General features: G+C 41.2%; 2 protein-coding genes across 3 annotated transcripts in view; one reads left to right on the forward strand and one right to left on the reverse strand.

Moving 5' to 3' along the window:
• cbll1 (Cbl proto-oncogene-like 1, E3 ubiquitin protein ligase) lies at window positions 1-5,394 on the reverse strand. Of its 2 annotated transcripts, none has more exons than XM_035955557.2 (6): window positions 5,279-5,394; window positions 4,126-4,272; window positions 2,203-2,309; window positions 1,928-2,011; window positions 1,777-1,850; window positions 1-1,334 (listed from the first exon to the last, which is right to left on the reverse strand). In XM_035955557.2, exons 1-6 carry the CDS (start codon window positions 5,289-5,291, stop codon window positions 320-322), a joined length of 1,440 nt encoding a protein of 479 aa, XP_035811450.1. In that variant the 5' UTR covers window positions 5,292-5,394; the 3' UTR covers window positions 1-319. The 2 variants fall into 2 exon arrangements, with proteins under 2 accessions (XP_035811450.1, XP_023142279.1); XM_023286511.3 differs by having other exon boundaries at window positions 4,108-4,272.
• A 1,869-nt stretch (window positions 5,395-7,263) lies between these two features.
• ppp6r2a (protein phosphatase 6, regulatory subunit 2a) overlaps window positions 7,264-22,254 on the forward strand; it is a 16,407-nt gene continuing 1,416 nt past the window's right edge. The window contains exons 1-23 of the mRNA XM_023286504.3: window positions 7,264-7,686; window positions 10,058-10,227; window positions 11,015-11,269; window positions 12,161-12,347; window positions 12,499-12,636; window positions 12,743-12,808; window positions 12,976-13,088; window positions 13,388-13,501; window positions 13,776-13,902; window positions 14,184-14,336; window positions 14,849-15,073; window positions 15,213-15,277; window positions 16,497-16,612; window positions 16,706-16,791; window positions 17,423-17,503; window positions 17,583-17,680; window positions 17,892-17,949; window positions 18,608-18,735; window positions 18,824-18,948; window positions 19,024-19,168; window positions 19,634-19,722; window positions 19,893-20,085; window positions 21,488-21,595. Coding sequence (XP_023142272.2) covers window positions 11,043-11,269; window positions 12,161-12,347; window positions 12,499-12,636; window positions 12,743-12,808; window positions 12,976-13,088; window positions 13,388-13,501; window positions 13,776-13,902; window positions 14,184-14,336; window positions 14,849-15,073; window positions 15,213-15,277; window positions 16,497-16,612; window positions 16,706-16,791; window positions 17,423-17,503; window positions 17,583-17,680; window positions 17,892-17,949; window positions 18,608-18,735; window positions 18,824-18,948; window positions 19,024-19,168; window positions 19,634-19,722; window positions 19,893-20,085; window positions 21,488-21,595 — 2,642 coding nt within the window. The 5' untranslated portion in view covers window positions 7,264-7,686; window positions 10,058-10,227; window positions 11,015-11,042. The remainder of the gene's footprint in view (window positions 7,687-10,057; window positions 10,228-11,014; window positions 11,270-12,160; window positions 12,348-12,498; window positions 12,637-12,742; window positions 12,809-12,975; window positions 13,089-13,387; window positions 13,502-13,775; window positions 13,903-14,183; window positions 14,337-14,848; window positions 15,074-15,212; window positions 15,278-16,496; window positions 16,613-16,705; window positions 16,792-17,422; window positions 17,504-17,582; window positions 17,681-17,891; window positions 17,950-18,607; window positions 18,736-18,823; window positions 18,949-19,023; window positions 19,169-19,633; window positions 19,723-19,892; window positions 20,086-21,487; window positions 21,596-22,254) is intronic.

Consider the following 22,254-nt stretch of genomic DNA (forward strand, 5'->3'; position numbering starts at 1 on the left):
TTCTGTTAAAAATTTATTGAGACGTAGTTAACATCTTTCAATGTACACATATGTGTGACAGCAGACATATATACAGAGATATTTAACATAGGCTAATAAAAAAGGGGCCTTTCCTGCTCTTCTCCAAGTCAACGTTTAGTTCAATGGGAAGTTTAGCACAGTTAACTAAAATGTGCACCACATACACATTTGCTTTGGGGCAGTTTTACCAAAATCCAAGTTCTACATCCTGTAACCCTGAGGTTTACTATCACATTATGCAGACAAGTAGTATGGAACAGAACGATACAGACTCTTGCCCATTCATTCATTTGGCAGCTTACTGATAATAAGGTCGATAGCGGCCCTGATCTGGGTGGTGTGGCCCAGGCATCTGGCCCTGTGGAGGGGGACCCTGCATCCGTGGAGGTGGGGGACCTCTCGGAGCAGGCCACATCCCCGGACTGAGCCCTCCTGGCTGGCTGAATGGGGGACTAAGGGTGCCCTGGTCTTCCGGGAACTGCTGCATGGAGTTGGGGTTATAGTGGTGAGGTGGAGGAGCGTTAACAGGGGGGCCGCTATGTTGAGGTGGAGGTCCTGGGGGTGGGTGGGTCATATAAGGGGGCGGCAGCTGGCCCATGATGTGCCCAGGTGGTGGGGTGATAGGAGGGGGAGCTGTGGACATGGGAGGAGGAGGGGCCTGGTTGTACACCAGGTGTGGTGTCCCCGAGGCCTGGGCAGGATGCTGCATGGGGTGGCTGATAGGAGGAGGAGGGGGAGGCGGGGGGCCGAAGTGCTGCTGCGGTGGTGCCATCATGTGGTGAGAGTGTGACACCACAGGTGGCTGGCCAGGATAGTCCCCAGGGTGGTGGTGGGGGGGCTGACCGGGCCCTGGCCCACCAGAGTGGGGCTCACGAGAGGACGAGGAGTCATCTTGAATGGGAACGGTGATGAGATTACTGTGTTTACGAGTCGTTACCGTGGCGATGCGGAATGTCTCAGGACCCAGACCAGAGGTCGGTGGTGGGCCATCATGAGCGGATGGTGGCGGTGGCTGACTGTAGGGGTCGTGACTGCCAAGCTGGAGTGGGTTGGAAAGGTGATGGTTCTTGGTTAAGTGAGGCGGAGGCACACGGAAGCGTTCAGGGACATCAGCTGGAGGCAGGTGTACAGGCTCCTGGCGGCCTGTAGAAGACTTGGCTGCCCTCATGTGGCGGTGGTTAACGTGGGCCTGGAGGTCACGCTGGGACAGGTAGGTGCGCTTGCATCCTGGCACAACACTGCACATGTAGAGGGAACCACGCTGGCACTGCTCAATGCGCTGAACCGGATCCGTGCAGTTATAGAGGGTGAGACTGAACACAGGGACAAAGAGTGAGTAAAATAAAGCAACAACTCAACACAAACCCACCACAAGAGCTGTAGGACACAATGCTAAATACCACTTCTAACAATCATTTTCAATGTTTTTTTTTCCCTCAGAACAATGCCATTGTGGGTTCTCATTACAATTATGGTTGGACAATATTAAAATACACTAAATACAGTAAAACAAGCACTATAAACTGATGTCTCTCTATCAAATACTGTATTGGTTGAAACATTAAAGTTAGACCCTTCCCTGAAAATGAGGGAAGAAAAAGTGGGTATCCCTTTATATTCAAGCAATGGAAAGTCTCATGTTCAGAACACCAGATACAGGTTTTCTGCAGAGTGTTACTGTCAGTCATATTTTCAGAAGGTTTTCTGTGATGCTGTGTGCTCAACAAAACTCAAATGAAAGCTAAAATGTCTCACCCTGGGCACATCTTCTCTCCTTTCTTCTCATGAAGCAAAGCACAGTCGTAGCAGAAAACATGTTTGCAGGGAATCTGAGGAATGATGGGGCAAAAGTTAGACATAAAACCTAGGATAAACCTCTGCTGAGAAAAGGCAATAAAATACCTACCATCCGTCCATAAAGCTGAATAGGGAGGCCACATTTGTCACAGAAGTGAATTGGAACATCATCTCTTTCACCAATTAAATGTAACTGTTGGGAAAAAAAGAGGTCAAAATCACAGCTTACTACTGAGAAAACACACTCACACAGTTACAGGAATATCATTAGCACAGAGGATTTGCCTACTTTTTTCTTTGCTCATACATTCATCATTCCTGTGTACCAGTGATTAGCAATGAAAGGTGTTTGTCATTAATATTATCTCCCCATGGGTGACGCACCTTATAGTCCCAAAACAGCGGCTGGGGAAATCTCCTCTGACTTGCAAACACATCGCCAGCTTTAGCGCCACAATCAAACCTGTCATCCTGTTTGAAGCCAAAGTTATCTGAAAATGACCAGAGACAAATCATTATCAATGATGCAGTGGTAAAAACTGATAAAGTCTCAAAACCCTGATTGGATCAGTACAATTTTGCTGTTACTCTGCCAAGCAACGTGGCAGACTTACGTGACCATCAGCATATGTCTGTCCGTCTGCCTGTCTGTGTGCAACATTACTCAAAAACGGATTTGGATGAAATTTTCAAGGAAGGTCAGAAATGACACAAGGACCAAGTGGTTAGATTTTGGCAGTAATGCAGCTTATAGTCTGCATCCACGGATTTGTTAAAGATTTCTGTATCATTGCGAGATAGCATCACTGTAACTATGACAACAAGTGAACACTATGTCAGCTGCCTGCTGATGATCACATGACTGCGATCCTACTACAATCCACCGCTGAGGACTTATCGGGTCTTATCCTTCGGAAATCATACGACTGAGCAGCCTTGGCAGAGTACTGAGCTCTCTGAGTGCGTTTCTTGCTCCAAAAGTGGAAGCCAGGAATCTCAGTTGGGTATTTGATGTGACTGGGATTAAATATCAATATACAGGGGGTCCTCGACTTAGGTCGCAGTTCTGTTCCTGTGGTGTAACCTAAGTCATTTTTCACTGTAAGTCGGAACTCCGATGAAAATGGAAACAACACCGCTACGTGCATCACGATATTGATCAGTGTACATATTTGTACAACTACAGGTAACAAAAACAGTCATTAGCTCACAGTGAAACACAACTTTGTAGGAAAATATTGGCGAAAATGTAAAGTCGTCTTTTAGTGCCGCGTGACTGGTGTACATACAGAATTCATCCGCTCCGCTCACTGCATGATGACGTACTCATCCGCTCCGCTCGTCAACTAGTTCCACTGAACCAGTTTCAACATAACGCCGTATGTTAAACTGAGGACCAACCCGTAATCAGTTCTGACATAATGGTGAAACAACGTAAGTTTAGGACGTTGTAAACGAAGGACCTCCTGTTATACTAATGATTGATAGCTCTGTAATATTGACAGTTTAAATGGTTTAACAGTTGGGCATGTGAAAAATACCATGTATGACACTAACCCTAACTGTGACTTCAACACAAGATAAAACTAAAGTCACAGATGAAATCTGATCATGTTTATTTTAAACTGTCCTTGTCAGGCATCTAATCATTACTTAAGACTAGCATTTTTTTCCCCTCTAAGGTCAGATCTAAAAACATGAAATGTTAAGATAATGCATTTTTATACTGCACATAATACAAGTAAAGAGTGCTATATTGTTTGCATCTAAACTTAATTCTGTGATGCCCTCTGGTGGTCAAAAAGTACTACCTGACATCTAATTTTGTTACGACAATATCAGCAATTTTAATAGCAATATTTTTTCATATTTTTTTTCAATAAGATATTGTACAAGACCTAGTGATCAGTAGGCAAGAAAATACCAACAACGAGCATTAAGACCTTCCTTTAAGCAATAACTGCTGTTACATCAGGGACAGACTAAACTGTCATTTTGCTAGCCTTAATCAGCATGACAACATATGGCAGAACAGGAAAACTGCTTTGTCAAAGAGGAAGTCAAACATATAACATTTACCAACAATGCTTTGCCTGCTGTCTCAGAAATAACTCCCAGGATTCACCAAGGCTTCAAATGGACTCAACAAAATCCAAAATATGAGTTTCTACAAACTGTTTCTGTTTTGTGATCCCAACATAGTCACAATAATTCACCATTGTCACTAAGAATGCTATGTTTACAGTGAAATACAGAGCTAATAGGCATGCTGTTTTGCACAGTGCCTACCATCTTCTCCAGCCTCACTTTTACATGGTCTGCTGCTGGGTCTCTGGGTGCGCTGCTGAGGTTTGCTTCTTATGGGCTGCTTGGATATGAGTTTGATGGGGATTCGTCTACGGACATCCGGGCCACCCAAACTCCCAGAGCCATCGCTTCCTTGAAGATCATTGTCTGTGGAGGAAAAAGGCAGAACATAAACTGATGCACTCACTGAGCTTTTTAGAGTCACAGTCAAGGATATACCACAAAGGGGACTCAAACGGTACACCGATATTTCATCAGCTACACCCACTCAATGGGATTTATGCAAGTCTGTAGCAAACTGCTGTGTGAAATCTTTATAAATTACTGGTTTTGCAAGTTTATATGAAGAGACAAAGGTCTGAAATTGACTTTCAGGAAAATGCTCTCAGCCAGGATGTGCAAATGCAATGGCAGGACAAGTGATAGTATGACACAAACGCCTCAAGTTTAAGATAACACTATAGATTAATATTACCATATGTTGATAGAATAGAACATTTCCGAGAAACCCCCACTGTGAAAGCCCCCAGTTTAGACAGAGTGAGCCCAACACGTAAAAGTTAGTAACACATCGTAACTTTAGGTAATCAGGCTCATTAACATTTTGACATTTCAATATATCTGACGTGACTTTGGCAATCTGGCTTTAAATAAACAATCAAATAAGGACTTGTATATCTCAGCAAATACTCTAAAGTCATGCTATTATTGACATCACCTCTTACAAAACCTTTAGCTAGATTAGTTAGCATATGCTAACATTCGTCAGGTAGCATTCGCGCCCCAACACAACCGCAGCTAGCCTAACGCCAACCAACAGCTGGAAATGTATCGTTTTAAGTTAGTATTTGCATAAACGTCAACGCAACACGAAATTCAGTCCTGTGTATTCCTTAGAGAGTGACCGTTAACTTTTAGCGAACTGATGCGTTCTAGCATTACTCCATCTCGAGCCTGTTAGTGGCTAGCTTGGAACATGCTAGCTTCAACACTGCTCTGGAAGATAATTAGACGCTGTAGCAAACTCTCATTGTGCACGGAGGATTTGTCGTTATCCAAACAAATGTTACAACAACAACTACACCAGCTTAAATGAAAATATAGCACAGAAAAGACGTTTGCTGACGTCGGCCCCGCTTAGCATTCTGCTTACCGCTTTGGTCCATGATCCAACGAGTGAACGCAATGCATTGTGGGATACAGTGAATGGGCGAGGAGAGGAGAGGAGGTGAAGTCAAAGGAAAGAAAGGAAAGGAAGCTAGGAGAAAGGTGACAATGGAATGGAAATGGAAATTTGTGGGGAAAAGGTTAAGAAAACATGACTTATAATATTTAAACACTTCATTAAGACTTTTTGGATCAGTTATAATCAATGTTACTACAGTTGTATACCTGAGAGTGACCTGCATGTAGTTTCATGTACACATCAGTGATGAACTGAAGTTAAAATCTGAATCCTTGGCTCCTATACTGAGGAGATGAGTGTGCTCTGTTATGATGTGGCAGCATTTTGCTAGCATGGATTGGCTCTATGTGTCCCATTAGACAGAAGATTACTCTTTATCCGATGATGAAACACTTCTGTCCTGATGGGAGTGGATCGATAAGGCCCGCTCACTGAAAGGTTTGATGCAAATGATGTGAATCATATGCTATGTCCTTCAAAGTGACCAGATCCCAATACCACTGAGCACCTTTGGGAGATTTTGGACTGGTGTGTTTGACAGTGCTCTCTATCACCATCAATAAAACAAGAAATTAGGGAATGATAATAATAATAATAATAAAGGATAAACTTTATTGATCCCACAGTGGGGAAAGTTCACCATTACAGCAGCTCCAAAGAAAAAGTATAAAAGTATAAAGGCAGTGCAAGAATAAATAAGAAAACAACACGGTGCAAAAATTGCAGATAACATTATATAGAGATTTGTGTAGAAGACTATATACAAGAGGATAAGGTATCAATTATTGCACATAAGTAGGTGGATGCATGTGTAAATTGAAGAAAAAAGTGCAGCAGTAAACAGTACACAGTGAAGTTTATAATGCGGCATTGTACAGTTTGACGGATGCTGGAATAAACGACCTGCGGAAACGCTCCTTCTTACACTTAGGGTGTACCAGTCTGTTGCTGAAGGCGCTTCTTAAGGAGTTCACAGTCTGACAATAATAATAATTAAAAAAAAAAAAAAACTCTTTTATCCCTGTTTCAGTCAAGCTCATTAATGAGCAGTTAGTTGTAGCTACCAAAGGGAGGTAATTGGGGATGTGCGACACATATGTATGGGGGAATGTGTGTATTTTAGTTTTGTTCTTATATTATTTTAACTTATTTTAACTTATTTATTATATGTCATGTATTTATTATGTATTCTTAAGTTACGTCCCTCCCCTACTTCTAATCTTATCATTTTTGATGGGCATTTGTGATCATTGGCACTTAATGGACTAAAATGTTTTTACTTAATCACGATGGGTGCCACAATTTAAATGTTCAAAACAATTCATCTTAAAAAACTCTTTTTTATTTTCCAAAATCTGCCTGTACTGCTTATCCTAGCCAAATGATTAAAGCTCAATACTTAACTACTTGTCTCACAACTAATACTTGTTCTGTCAGATAGTGAGCATGTGATGAACTTTCACAATAGCAATGTTTCCATCAGCACGGCCGTTTATGTCATAACACATTTAGGAATTGCTTAAAATATATTTTTTCAACTTATAAATGTTTTATAGTTGAGGAGCTGGAAATACCAGGCAGTCACTCCGAGGCAGTATGTCAGACAGCTTTCTGTGGACTTACTGTCATCCAAGCCATGGTAATGACCAAAGAACATCAGTAAAATCACGTGTAATTCTCTTTTTGGTTCTTGGAGACTCAGGTGAAACATCCTCAAGAACCAAAGAGAAAGTCCACTGGCTTTTTACTGAAGCTCTGAGGGGCCCTGGAGCAGCAGTTTAAGAAATAATATTTATTTTATGTTAAGACTGTTAGAATTTCACAGCTAGTTTAATGGGATGTGTTAAAACAACAGTGTCGCATCCTTCAGTGCTCTAAGATGTTTTGCAGAGCTCCGTGCTGTCTGAAGTCGGTGCACGTTCCCGTGTAGGTCTACTGCGCGCTCCCGTAACCATGTCGCCATTTTGATTCGAAAAATATGACTGAGTTTTTCCTGCTTTGCATGCTCAACTTAGCCCCGCGTTTGAATTACTTTGTGCGTGAGTACGAACCATACACTCTGTGTCTGAAATAACACGCATTGCTATTAACGACAAGTAGCCATTAATGTAGGAGAAGTGTTTATTTTGTAGTCTTTGAAGCCACATTCGACTAACGTTAGCCAAGTTGAGCTAGCTAACAGTAGCCTGTGCTGTCGCAGACTGACCCTTCTTCAAAACAAATCACTATCCGCTCACAGGCTAGTGTATGTTAGCTAACACAGCTAGCTGATACTTAGCTGGAGAGCTAGTGACTTAGTAGCTGACTGCTGGACGAAAAACTCCACCAACAATCCAACACAAACGAAAGGAATAGCAGCGGACTTTCTATCAAAGGTAAGTTTTGTTCGGAAACATCGTCCTGAATCGGAGCAGCTAGCTAATGTTAACTCTGCTGCAGTGTCGACAAAGTTGAACTCAACTTGGAGAGCTATTTAAGTTGGCTAACTCCGCTCAGTACACGTTAGTAGCTAATTAGCTTACATGCTAATCAGCGAAAAGGAGGAACTAATGTTAGCTGCAGTGTTTGCTAACTTCACAAGTTAGTGCCTGAAACTCCCAACGTAACGGTGATAAAGACACTACCGTTGGTCAATCGGCTCACTTTGTCAAAGGAATCTATTCAGTCGTTAGATTAGTCAGCGTCGGTAACCAAACATAGTAGCTAAGTTGACTGTTACAGTTCAGTGCCGTAGGAATAAACGTAATTTATCTTCCCACTGATACGATCCTTCTAACATTGAGTATCGTCTGGGTTTTCCTTATCGCCTGGTAACTAATGTGGAAACATGAGTTTGTTCAGTGCAGCCATTCGAAGTCGGCTGAGGCCAGCAGCAACGAAGCTTTGCTGAGATACTAGAATCAACTACACTCTGCCGTGGTGAATTTGTAGTTTTAACTTGTGATTTGGGCTGATTTTTATATTTAGCAGTACAATTGATGTGGAATTACTCAACGATTTTTTTTGTCTCATATTATTTGGTAGTGGGGCTCCTCTGGAGTTGAAGTAAACAGAAATCTGAGCTCCTACCGCAGTCAGTTGATGTGCATTTCATGCCAAGGCTATGGAAGCTCCGTTTACATTTCTTTAGCTGCTCACTAGTGTATTTTTCATTGTTAGACAATATTAACAATTGGGGTCTCGTTTCTGTTACTAAACATTCTAAAAGATGGATGTGTATACACACTTTGTGTCATTGATTGAGCTAAAATACACAGATTTAGCCATCACTTATAGGAAAATAATACCAATTTCTCATTTCAAATGATTAAAGTCTGAAAGTGATCCTATTTCACAGCTGACAAACACAAAAGGAATCCTTAAAACTGCATCAACTTGTTACATTTGTGAAGGAGACTTAGAAAGTAAAAGTAAAGTCACTGACCATTTTTCTCATTAAGAACTATTTGAATGTTCTGGGACTATCCTCTGTGCATCAAATGTTACATACAGGTGTGTTTTACTCATTTTACAACTTCAGCACATCTAAGTGCAACTAAGCAGGAAGAGGCAGAGTAAAAGTGAAGCTTCTGTTTGTCCTCTGAAGTGCACTGTTGCGGATTAGTTAATCATTTGGCAGTGCATGTCACCAGGTTTCTTGTACAACATGATGAACATTCATTTGCTATCAGCTGCATCTGTATTTACATTCAGCAAGCAAAGGTTCATGTCAACATTTAGGTTGAATTCTCTTTTGCTTAATTTCACTGCTTTTTAGCTTGCTTAATTACAGACTATTGTTAGCTCACAACATCCACATGTGCGCTTTGTGTGCCATTGTTCCTCTTTTCATCGTCTGTTAAATGTGCCAGTAGACTGTTTTTGTTGAGGTTGCCTCTGGTAAGTTCTATTTTGGATGTAAAGTCAAGCATTTGCTTTCCTGCGCAGTGTCCACAGGGAGCGTTCAGCGGGTTATTATTGCACTTGTGTACTCTGTAAATGTATGCCAGATGGACGCTGCTGCTGCTGCATGTGCAAGGAAAGGTCCTCCTCAGGAAAATGGGAAAAGAAAAAGGAGGAAGCACTTTGATTTCCTCCTGCAGTTTTACTTCCATGATCAACAGTTGATAGCATGTTGCTCAGAGAGACACATTAGCTTTGACAAAGTCAGCAGATGTATTTGTTTTATGTTACTGCAGGTGTGTTAGGTTGTCTAGATTAGCTGCTACAGTAACTGCATGAGGAAAAACAAACTAAACATAAGTGCTTAGTCACAACAGCATAAATACTGGTTTTCCATTACAGAACATGAATTCTACATTATCTTGGCAAAGAGAAGCAGAAATTGACCAAATCTTGTTCAACAGTGTTATAGAATTAAAGACACGTGCATTATGGTTGTACACACTTTTAGTGTAATTTTTATAAACAAGTAACCTGACCTATATATTTTTCCTCTTTCTTGTATGTTAGTCTGGGAAAAGGTTGTAGTATTTCATGGTCATTCCCAGGATTAAATATTGATACACTGTAGCATGAACTGTAGCTTAATGCATTTTCTGTATCTCCAACTTTGAGCTGACTAATGACGAGGGAAACACAACTTAACCGGGTCACAAAACACCACTGTAAAACATGCATTCTTTCTCTTGATGTATATATTCACAGCATTCAGTATTTGTGCTGTCTGAATGATATGCTAATACAGGGTGATTTCTTCTGAAGTCTTCTTGATTGATAATCCTTGCTGTTCTTCATGTTGTGCAGGTTATGGTGAGCCTCTCAGCGTCTCATCTCCTAAAGAGGCCTGCGTTTTAAGAGGAGACCCATGCTGATAAATGCCAGGCCTCGCCACACTCTCTGTCGTCTGCACAAACACAAATGCCTGCCTGCCCGTGGGGGAGGTCTGATTAAAGATATCCACATTTCATCCACTGGTATGTGTTAACACTTTACTGAGGCATTTCTGTCTTTTTGTATTGATATGGACTGTGGCCACATTTAACACTGCAAATGTTCTACCGATTGTAGAATTTTGAACGTATACACAATGGCTTTATAGATCTGTTCATTTTGATACATCCATTTAATTACAGCTTGACTGGCATCATCGCCACATTATGTCACAACATAAGTTACCCTTTGCTTTTCAACCCATCAATTTCATCTTTTTTATTTTAGTGAGATTTACCATTGTGGCCCTCATCCTGCAATTTTTTGCCAAAACACTGGCTGCTTTTTTACGACTTTGTATGAAGGATCAACTCAGTAGAGCATATGTTGTTGTCTCAAAATCCTATGAAAAATTCAGCAAAGTCTGTCTAAAGTGCCCTACTTTAATGCCGCATTAACTGGAATAGGCCCCATCTTAATTCAGTAACCCTTGTTCAGGCTGTGACTTTTAACATTAAGGTAGTCAGAGAATGCTGTTTATAGGACAGTTTAAATGAAGTTAATCCAAGTTATATTACAGTTCCCATGGACACTGTTTGTGGTCTATAAGGGTAAGAGTGCTGTCTAACCTCATTCTCAAGCTTAAGCATTTGTTTGTTTACATCAGTTTCTCTCCCTGGCTTCCTTCCCCACCTACTCTTGCCTTTCCTACCCTTCTCTCCTATTGTTTTGGGCCACTGCTGGGCCTCTCTGTGCTCCCCCATCCTCCTCCACCTCTGTCTTCCTTTTGTTTCTTCTACCTCCCTCCTCTCTTGCTGTCCCTCGGCCCAGGGCTGTGTCCCCTGTCCCAGCAGCCACCATGTTTTGGAAGTTTGACCTGCACACCACCTCCCACATTGACCAGCTTCTGGACAGGGAGGACGTGACACTTAGAGAGCTGATGGAGGAGGATGACGTCCTTCAGGAGTGCAAGGCGCAAAACCGTCGGCTGCTCCTCTTCTTGTCCCAGGACCACTGCATGCAGGAGTTGGTCAGCCTCATTACCACAGAGCCACCTGCTGACCTGGAGGAAAGGAGTCGCTTTAAGTGAGGCCTCACACTGACAGACGAATGATGACAGGGACTAGTGATTGGGTTCTAGACTAATGATGTGAACAATACAGGAGATGTTATATGGTTAGAGTTAGTGCATTCAGTCCAGAACAGCTTCACTATCAAAGGTATAGTAGTGTGGAATGTTATCAATTTGTTATAGTGTTGTGGCAGTTTGTTGTGTTCAGTGCCTGTTTTTGTTCAACATTAAGTTTTTGCTACTGCAGTCACTGAAAGTCATTATAAACACTTAACTTATTTCAGTTTGATATAATGAAAAAATTTTTAACAGTATTAAGAATAATTATTATTATTAAAATCATTAATTGCACAGAGAAGGTATGTTATTTATTAATCACTTATTGATTAATTACAATTATTAATTTATCCAGTAGTGCTGAAGATGAAGGACATGCATGTGAGAAAATGTCTTTAGCTGCACTACCTTGCTTCTTACTGTCAAATGAGATGGAAGACTGCAGCTTGTTTGCTCTCTATTGTAGTGACCCAATGTGGCAGTGGCTTGGACTACAGGAAGCTCTGTATGGGCAAACAGAGAGCTTTGTGGGGGTTAAGCTATTAACAGCCACCATGACAAAGACTTCTGTGGCCATTAATGGTTTCCAGTCAATGCTGACTCCTCAAAGAACCTGATGTTTCTTTGGGCTGTTGTGCTATAGCCAAGTGCATTGTGTAATGAAGATGATTTTACAGCGAATGTTAGGTGTTTGTATTTAAACGTGACTTTATCGGTGTCTTGGAAAATTTTGTAACTAGTAGATAACACAGCTGGCAATCGGTTAAGAACATTAGTCAGCGCTTGCATCCTAACATCCCTTCTTCTTACCGTCTTTCTGTTTTTTTTGGTTTTTTTTGCTTTGCAAGGTTTCCCAATATTGCTTGTGAGCTCTTGACATCAGACGTGTCCATTATAAATGATAAGCTGGGTGGGGAGGAGTCTCTGCTTGAGATGCTCTACCACTTCCTGGAGCAGGACCCACCCCTGAACCCTCTACTTGCCAGCTTCTTCAGCAAAACTATCGGTAATCTCATCGCCAGGAAGACCGAACAGGTACAGTGAGAAATATCTTAGCATATAAAGAAATAGGTTAATAGTTACGTATATGAAAAGGGTAAATTAATCCATTTTACTTGGTTGACAGATTGACATGGGTAACAAGCTAAGACAGAAGAAAGATATTGAATATTTTGTGTCTTTCTAGGTGATTACCTTTCTAAAGAAAAAAGAAGGCTTCATTGGTCTGGTGCTGAAACACATTGATGCCTCAGCCATGATGGACCTTCTCCTTCGCCTCATCAGTTGTGTGGAGCCTGCCCCTTTGAGACAGGAGGTCCTGCATGTAAGCTGTTTAGAATTTATTAGCATACGTCCATCAAGTAAACACTAGCCTTTAAGAAACCTTTAAAGCATCTAATGTTTGTTTCCTGGTTTGTTTTTTGTTCCAGTGGCTGAATGAGGAAAAGTTGGTACAGAGACTCACAGAGCTCATCCATACTGGCAAAGATGAGGAGGTGAGTCCGTGTAAAACCTACTGGGAGTTTATATGTTGCTCTGTTGTTGTGATGCTCTCTTTGTGAGATCCACAAAGCTATACTGCTGTTGATGTATTAATATAACTTAGAGGAATCCATTTACTTTTTCTAAATTCATTTCTAATTCAAGTTGGGGTTTTTTTCAGAGACAATCAAATGCGTCCCAAACGCTTTGTGACATCATCCGCCTTAGTCGAGACCAAGCCAATCAGATGCAGGAGAACGTGGAGGCTGACCCACTATTGGCTGTACTAGAGTCGTAAGTTTACAATGCATGTTGTAGGAGGATATATTATATAAAAACGCTCTGTTGTCAGAATTCACGCCAGTTTTGCCAATTTCCTAATCTGGAGTGTAGAGCTCTTTTAAAAGCACACCCAGGTTGTTGCACGTGAAAACAAACATTTGCCGGAAGAGCCTGTTTGGCAACAATTCAGATTTTTATATGCAAGTCTGAGTTTGTGTCCTTCATGATGTGTCCGCATGCAACAATACAAAAGCGTGTGCAAGTTCTCTCCTGCCTTTTTGCTACTGCATAAATCTATGTCTCTGTTTTAGGCAGGAGAGTGTAGCAGGACTTCTCAAGAACATGTTTGAGGGGGAGAGGAGCGAGGCCTCCATTGTTAATGGAACTCAAGTGCTACTTACATTACTGGAGACCAGGAGGCCTGGGTGAGTTTTTCCTATCAAGTTTTTAATTCTAAATCTTTAAGCCTTGTTGATTTTGGTCTTTCTAGGTCTGATATTCCTGATTGTGCTGTACAATAAGATCACAGGGTAAATGTGTGTTGTATTTTCTTCTGTAAGCTTTCAAGAAAGTAGAGGAACAGTTTTCTTCAGTTTTGTTTTCTTTTATTCTAAAAGAGTACTGTCATAGTAGCTGAGTTGATATTTTTTATTTCAAGTCTAGTGATTTATACTGATCGTGTCTCTGTGTGTCTGCCAGGTTGGAAGGGCTGATGGATCTGTATTCTCAGGGTTATGAAAGGTCTTACACTGTCAACAGCAGTATTTTAAATGCCATTGAGCCCCATTTAAAGGACTTCCAGCAGCTTCTTCTGGATCCCCCCAAGGTAAAACCCAGAGTGGAGGGCCAAGTCATGTAGAAAAAAATCAGAACAGAATCACATAAATAGAATTTAATGCAAACTGACAGAGCTGTTAAAAATACTGCAGTCACTAATTGGGATTCTTGAATTGGCAGTGAACCTTTCCTATTTAACAGAGCCCTGTTTTCAGCTGTCAGTATTCTGGTGGTATTGTTGCTGTAGAATTTGAATGTGGTTTTCTGTATTAGTATCAGAACATAATTTTGTGACCACTTGTTTCATTATTTTTCTCAATCCATCCACAGAAAAGTGCAATATTGACGACCGTTGGCGTTCTAGAGCAGCCACTGGGGAACGCCCGCCTTCATGTGGCCCGACTGGTGGCTGCCCTGCTACAGACCAGTGCACCCACTATCTGCCAGGAGCTCTGCAATCTTGCCACCATAGATCTACTACTGGTATGCTAAATCTGGCTCCAGTCTGGACCCTGTAGCCCCTTATTTGTCTTTGCGTGTGCAATAAGTAAGGTGTATTTGGACTATCATGCATTATTTGTTCAAGAGGATGTTTCTGTCTGATTCTATTTGTGTTTTATAACTTAAAAAGTTGCATCAGATTTGCACAAGGTTGGTCATGAGGCAGGGAAGTGCTGATTACGTTATCACACCTTCTGACCAAAGGGCAGCATGTGTTGCTTGTGTGGAGCAGTTTCATATAAGAGCATTGAGCTTTGTCTACTCATCAGCAGAGAGGGAATTCAAACCTACTGTTGTTGAAGGGGCACAGGAATAATTGGCAATGTTGCATTTTCAGTAGCTGACTAAAGTGTTTAAAAATGGCATGTTATATCACAGCTTGACAGCTCTTCACTGAGGTGTCCATTAAGTGTTTCTATCCATTACTCTGTCTTTCATGCACTCTATTGTAGTATGTTGCTGACTTTGCCCTACATGTCTCTACATTTGCATAGGATCTGTTCTTCAAATACTCCTGGAATAACTTTTTGCACTTCCAAGTGGAGCTGTGCGTGGCGGCTATTCTGAACCATCCTTCCTCAGAAGAGCGGCCCAGCCCAGGCCTCCAGAACCACGATGGGAAGCCTGCAGCATCCAACTCGGGGGGGCAGGTGGAGGGAGTGGAGACAGGCAGGACCAGTGACCCACAGACCTCTATCCACAATGCCCTTGTGGCACATGTATGTGGCTTCAGAAGCTTCATCTCCTGAATTTGTCATACTGCACACAACCCTTTATCTTTCCTTTCGTTTGCAAAGTTGTTGTGCTCGTTCTCAAATGTTTCCTCACGGTCAGATTGTGTTTGTGTTGAACCCTCAGCTCTTCCAGAAATGTCGGCTGGTTCAGAGAATCCTTGACGCCTGGGAGGAGAACGATAAAATACAGTAAGAATATTCTCATATGCTTCAGCATTTGCTTGAATGCATTTCTTGAAATAGTCGTCTACCAGATCATTTTTCTGTGCATTTTATTTACACATGGATTTTGTATTTCAAAGCCAGGGCTGCAACTGTTAGTCAGAATAATCTGAGACTTAACATTGATATTTTAAACCAACACGTTTTTCCTTTTTTTTTTTTAAGGTTTCAGTATGTTGTAAGAAATAGTTTATCTTCAGAATCAGTACAAGTGCTATGTCATGACGTCAGCTGTTTTTGTCTCAGGTCGTTGGTCAGCTGCACTTTAGTGCTGCAGTTTTAGCAATGATGGTGGCAGCAGTGTCTGACTTTCTTCAGTGTAAAAACAATTTAACAGCCCAAAGATTCGAAAGTATTGGAGCACTTCAAGCGATCATAAAACTGAAAGGTGGTTTGGAGTTTGGATGGCAGGCGTCATCAGCACGGCACAATGCACGCAACACTTAGTGCAGAGGCGCTTTCCATCTGTTTTCTTATCACCTGTTTTTCTGTTTATAATGTCAAACAATAAAACGTTTGAAATAGTGACTGAAATAAAGCCCATTAACACTAGTTGCTTTAGCTTGTTCGTGCTGTAAAATGCCCACTGTGTCCATGTTGCACTTCCTTTAATGTACAGGCCAAAATTTTTTCTTTATGAAAGGGTTTTAACAGAAACTTGGGTGTCTTTCGAGTTGCACGACTGTCTTAAATAATCTGCCATCTTTTGTAAAATTCTAGTGCCATGTTGGAGTTTCCAGTTTATGTCTGCAGTTTTGTACTTTAAAATGTAAACCTTTCTTTCTATTTTGTACTGTGCTGCATTATAAGAGGACATAGTTTGTCAAAAGAAAATCAACTTAAAACAAATGATCATTTCGCTTTTTTCCTAGGAGAAAAAAAAAATTTAAATGACGAATTGACAAAATAGTAAATACATTAATAGATAGAAGTATAGTCATTCGTGACAGCCCTAAAATATTTTATACATTTTTAAAAAATATATATTTTATATATATATATGTATGTATGTATGTATGTATGTATGTATGTATGTATGTATGTATGTATGTATGTATGTATGTATGTATGTATGTATGTATGTATGTGCATTGTTTTTGAAACAGCAGTACACTATAGATGCGAGACGATATAAGTAAAGTTGCTCTGTAGCAGCATTTTTACTTTGTGTACCTGTGAATGTCAGGGCTGAGGGTGGCACCAGGAGAGGAAACATGGGTCATCTGACCAGAATTGCCAACATGGTGGTCCAGAACCTGGAGAAAGGCCCGGTACAGGCCCAGATCACAGACCTCATCAAAGGTAATTACGTGTGGCAGGATTCTTAATGAGAGTGTTTTGTAACTTAGCAGTCAGTGAAAATGAATATCCCTGCTGGGCTTCACTCTTGTACAGAGCTGCCAGAGGACTGCAGAGGTCGCTGGGAGAGCTTTGTGGATGAGACCCTGAGAGAAACTAACAGAAGAAACACGGTAGAGCTGGTGAGACATCATTCAGAGCACTCGTGTTTTTTTCTGAATAAATACCATTTTTTAACTTCCCCTCATTTGCTCTTCTTCTCTCCCACTTTAAACTCTGTGTTTTGAGCAGCAGCAGTTTAGAAGGACAGGACCATGCAGCCCAGCAGCAGAGCAGCTGTTACCAGCCTCTCAGCAAATTTGACTTTGGTCAAATTTTTCATTTCAATAAATCTACAAATAAAAGCAACAACAGTCAGAAGTGTCTTTAATGAATAAACAGTGGTAGCCCTGATTACACTATGCTGATTTCAAGCCTGGCAGCATCCCCTCAGTGAGTTCAGACAGCATTTGGTTTTCACAGGAGGAGGTAACTGAACTGAACTTGTTTACAAGATGCAGATGGGCATTTGCACAGCAGGAAAATTTCATTCGCTGCATTGCAAGTTAGATGGTATTCTGAAGAATTAGTATGTATGCCCCTTCAGGTACAACCTATATAGAATTACAAATACTCATTTAGACAGCAAGGTTATACTCATATAGGCTTGTTTTCTCTGTAGTATTCTGTCAGTGTAATTTGCAAATGTGTCTTGTAAGGCCACTAGGCATCTGTAATGTTGAACTGAACAAATCTCTGCACTGTGTTCTGCAGGTAAGCACCCACAACATGCACTCGTCCAGTGAGGACGATGACATGGAAAGCCCCTTCCCCAACGACCTGTCTCTCCAGCAAGTAAGATGACCTCCATTAAAAAGCAACGCCTTCATATCAGTATTAACAAATAATGACACCTTTCCTTCAAACTTCCCAGGCTTTCTCAGACTACCAGATCCAACAGATGACTGCCAACTTTGTGGATCAGTTTGGGTTCAATGATGAGGAGTTCAGCGAGCATGATGAAAATATCAAGTAAGTACCAGAAGTCTATTGGCAGCTTCAGCGTCTAACAACTACGGTGCATCATGTGAATCGTCCACAAGAGAGTTCAGAGAAATGCTGAGCTCTTTAGTTTTTGTTTCAGTAATGTTTTATTATCATTAATCTTGCTGTTAAATGTCTTTTCCTTCTCCACGTGATGTCAACTCACATTGTAACATTGTTTGTCTTTTCTTCCCTCAAGTGCCACGTTTGACAGAATTGCCGAAATAAACTTCAATCTAGATGCTGATGATAATAGTGTAAGTGTTTTGCAAGCTGTTGTGTCTTTTGCTGTTAGATAAAAGAATGTAATACTCTAACTGTATCCTGTGCTGCTGCTGCCATTGTTGTTGATAATATAGTGTTAATAAGCACAACTTACGTTTGTAAATGAGAACTGGTTCTGAAACTTTTTTCCCTGGTTAAATAAAGGTCAATATAAATAAATAAAAAAAATCATATGAATGGACACTGTGGTTAAGGGTAGCATCAGTAAATACATTTCTGTACAGAAGGCATGTTAGCAGCATATTTTATTATTTCTCAATTTTGTTCTTCAAAGTAATATTATATTTTAAATCTATGTTTTCATTAATGTTCACAGAATTTCAGTTTTTATTTTATTTTGAATGGGAACAGGGATATCATCATATTGCAGCACTCGTTAATGTGTTTGTTTAATGAGTAACTTTTAGCTATCCGTGTGTGTCAACTCACAGTTTGTCTAAAAACTTGACCCGATTCTAAATCGGACCAAACGCTTTGATGTGATTTCACCATCCAAACTGCCTTTGGCTTCCGTTTATTTCAATGTTCTGTCAATATTTACTGGAAGAGAATTAAATTTGCTACTAATGTGTGGTCTGTGCATGAATCACTGTCACAGTATTCAATTTGACTGTGTGTGTTTGTTCACAGGCCAATGCGGCTGCTTTTGAAGCCTGCTGTAAGGAGAGAATACGCCAGTTTGATGATGCTGAAGAGGAAGAGGACATTTGGGAGGAGAAGGAGATCAACTATGCAACACAAGCTAAATCCAGAACAAGGTAAACCTGATGATAGTTTCCAGCTCGCTGCAGATTTCTGTCGTCAACCTTTTTGTCTATCCCTAACTTCGTTGTCATCCTGTTCCAGGTTTGGGGTCTCCCAAACCTCAGATGGAAGCTCCAGGAGCAGCATGGAAAACGGAGGCCGGGAACGGGATCGTGGATCTGAGTCTGATGAGGACGAAGACTCTGAGCAGAACATATCAGATGCAGGTAGATTAGAGGAAAGACAGCTGAATGCCGTGTTAATCTGTGAACAGTCCTTCTTAATACGACGTTTGTGTCTAGGGCCTGGCTGGACGGCAAATTTCAGGGAATCTGGAGGGACTGCAGCATCCCAAACCCCAGCTGGGTGGGAAAGCTCAGCTGGGAGTGGAGCAGAGACGCAGGAAACTGGCTGGGCCAACTTCACTGAGTTCCAGCCTTTCTCTGGGTGAGAAGAAGCTTTGGTTACCCAAATTAACAGATCATCCTTTTACCAGTCAAGTGACCTTATATACAGGAATGAACCATTACTCTGGCCTGTAGATCTGAGAAAGATGTTCCTCAAGTTCTTGTTTGATCAGTAAAATATTAAACTTGTGTCCAAGGGTTAAATTCTTATCTCAAAGGAAGGGAAGCCCCTTTCCATAGACTTCTGGGTGTTTGTTATGGGTTTGAAATGTGTTTTTATAAACCATACTGCTGACAACCTTCATAGAAACTGTTTATTCAGTAGAAACTACAGTAAGAAGAAAACCTCTGACATTTCCTAGGTTGCACACATTTTAAAACACAAGGAAGAGAAGATAGAACACAAAGGCCACACTTAAAAAAAATATACAGTCTGGAAAATGGACATTTAAAAACCAATTATCGTTTTTTACAACAGCTTCCCTTTCATTCTTGTTTCCTACAGTACAGAGACTGATCCCAGGTGCAGCTCTCCTGTGGACTCGGGCAGCACTGATGCAGATAAACAAGCCAAACAAAACCACGAGAAGAATGGTGAGTGTTCACCTCCATCCTCAGCTGACTCTCTGAATTCCTCCTCAGCACTTCTGTTCATTTCCTGAACTCATTTCCAACTTAAAACATGTTCTTGATTTGAGTTGGCAATAGATTGCAAAACAAACTTGACCAAGCGAATATGCTCATTTCTTCTGACTCTGTTACAGCCGCTGCTGGTGCCTCCTCTGGTCCTTGGCCAGCAGGAGAAGGGAAGAAGGCTCCACTCGTGGCCTCAGACAGCAGCTCCTCCGGGGGATCAGACAGCGAGGAGGATGACAAAAATGCTGGTGCTCCTCCCGCCACCGCCATCGCCTCGGAAACAGGCGACGCCCCCAGCAACAAGACAGCTGACCTCAAAAGGTTTGCATCTTTTTGCTGAGAGTCTAAAGGAATGTCTGCACAGAAGGCGTAGCAGCATGTTAGCAGAGCAGCAGCAGCTCTGGTGTTGTGGCTGTATCCATTAGAAGGTGTTCAGGCTCAGGACTGATTTAGGAGCAAGTCCTCAGACCCCAACACACACTAACTGTAGTTAGCCGCTTAACGCGCAGGAAAAGTGGAGTTGAAGTGTACAAATCTACTTTTGGGTTATGTGTAAAGAACTATGGCACAAGTTCAGTGTGAGCCAAAGTGTAGCAGATCTTCTGTCAGACAGCTGAATACTTTCTGTGTGGACATGCTGCAACGTTCAGATGTGGAATGGTAAAATCCTCCTCTGTTGACCAGTCCACTCTGCTGCTATACATGGAAAACTGGTGTGTGTGTGTGTGTGTATAAACATCTATATTTGAAACATAATTACCACATTGATGTAATTATAGACTGAGCTGGGATTTGAAATTGCTGCATTCAGTTTTGCCTCTCTAAAGTACATCCTGGGAGCTCCTCTGCTCCTCTGAAGAAACTTCTGCTTAAACTGCACTTCACAAGTTAAGGAGGTTAACTAGAAGTTTGTAACCTGACAGGTAGATAGTTTCAGTAACACAATATTGTTTCCAGTAATGGAGAAAGGTGCAGTGAAGTAACCAGTTCAAAATAGAATAGTTGTTCTGTATTTTTTTGGGCCTTTTGTTGGCTTTATTAGATGGGTATAGTTGAGAGTCGGACAGGAAAGTCAGGAGAAGAATGAGGGGCAGACCTGTAGTAAAAGGCTGTGAGCTGGAATCAGACCCAGGCACTACGTCAGGAATTATTGCCCCTGTTCATGGGTCGCCTGCTCAACCAGTTGAGCTGCCTGGGTGCCCTGTTCTTCTGTATTTTTAGTCAGAGATGTTGTCTTCTTGGTATCACACACAGCTAGTTTAGTTTCTGAAGTAAAAGATGTGAACGATACTAATTTGGTTCACTTGAAATGTAGTGGTCCAGATTTTAACCCTTTCTTTGTCAAATTAGTTTTGATTCAAAAGTGACTTTTAGCTTGGAAAGTATAACAATATGTTGATTGATTGTTTTTTTAGCCCTTGTAGGTCTTGTGTTCATCACCTTTCAGTGGTGTCAGAGGTCTGTGAGTCTAGGAACAAGGAAAACTGTAGAAACAAATGTTGAATAGATAATAAATCAGATGAATAGGTGAGCGTAATAAATAAAGGCTTTTATGAACTGTGAATATTGAGGAGCCACACAAGCCACATATATAAAGACTTGGAGAAAAGACATGCTGTTATTTTTCCTTCCTTTACTGTATCCATTCCACAGCCATTTTTTCCAGTAATATAGTTTAAAACACAAGTAATTGTTAACTTTGCTGTTTGCTTGTGTTCTGCAGTGAGGAGAGTCCGGTGTCTCTGGAGAAACTCTCTCTGTCCGATCCTCCTAAAACTTCAGACCAGCAGCCTGCTGAAGACTCACCTGTAAACACACAGACTGACAGAAAGTAAGTACCACCTGTCCACTCTGTAGAGACCTGCAGAAATGCAAATACTCCCTAGATGTTGTCAAGAAAAACAAGTCCAACAAATACCAGAGTGCTGTACACCTCAGTCAGTGCTGATGCTGTCATGCCATTAAAACACTGGGAGATCTGCCTCAGTGAGCTGTAAAGGCCTTCAGCAATGTTCTACATTTTATGGTCTAGTATAACTTCATCAACAGTCACAATAATTGCTCAGGAATATTCCACATTTTATAAGATACACTACATACATTTTATTATTTAATCAGCTCCAGTCTCTCTATTTGAAATAACAGGTTTATCTTTTCAGTTCCATGTACTTGTTTAGAGGAAATCATGCAAGTCGTTAAATAATTGGATAAAAACCGAATTAATGTTTGTGCGAGAGTAGGTAAACCTCAGGCAGCACTGGTCAATCTGGATTTATCATTAATTTAATGTTATTTTCACAGAAAAAACTGCTTTTCTTTCAAACATAAGGACATTTCTAAGTGACACCAAACTTCTAAACGGTAGTGTAGATCTAGAAACACTCCTGTCATGTCCCCTGGTTCTGAGGCTTCTGACTTTCTTCTTGTCCTGTCTGAACTCCGGTAGACGTTGATCGTGTGTGTTGCTGACTCTTGGTTGTGTCCTGACAG

Source organism: Amphiprion ocellaris, chromosome 21 (assembly GCF_022539595.1).
Source record: "Amphiprion ocellaris isolate individual 3 ecotype Okinawa chromosome 21, ASM2253959v1, whole genome shotgun sequence".
NCBI classification, from domain to species: domain Eukaryota; kingdom Metazoa; phylum Chordata; class Actinopteri; family Pomacentridae; genus Amphiprion; species Amphiprion ocellaris.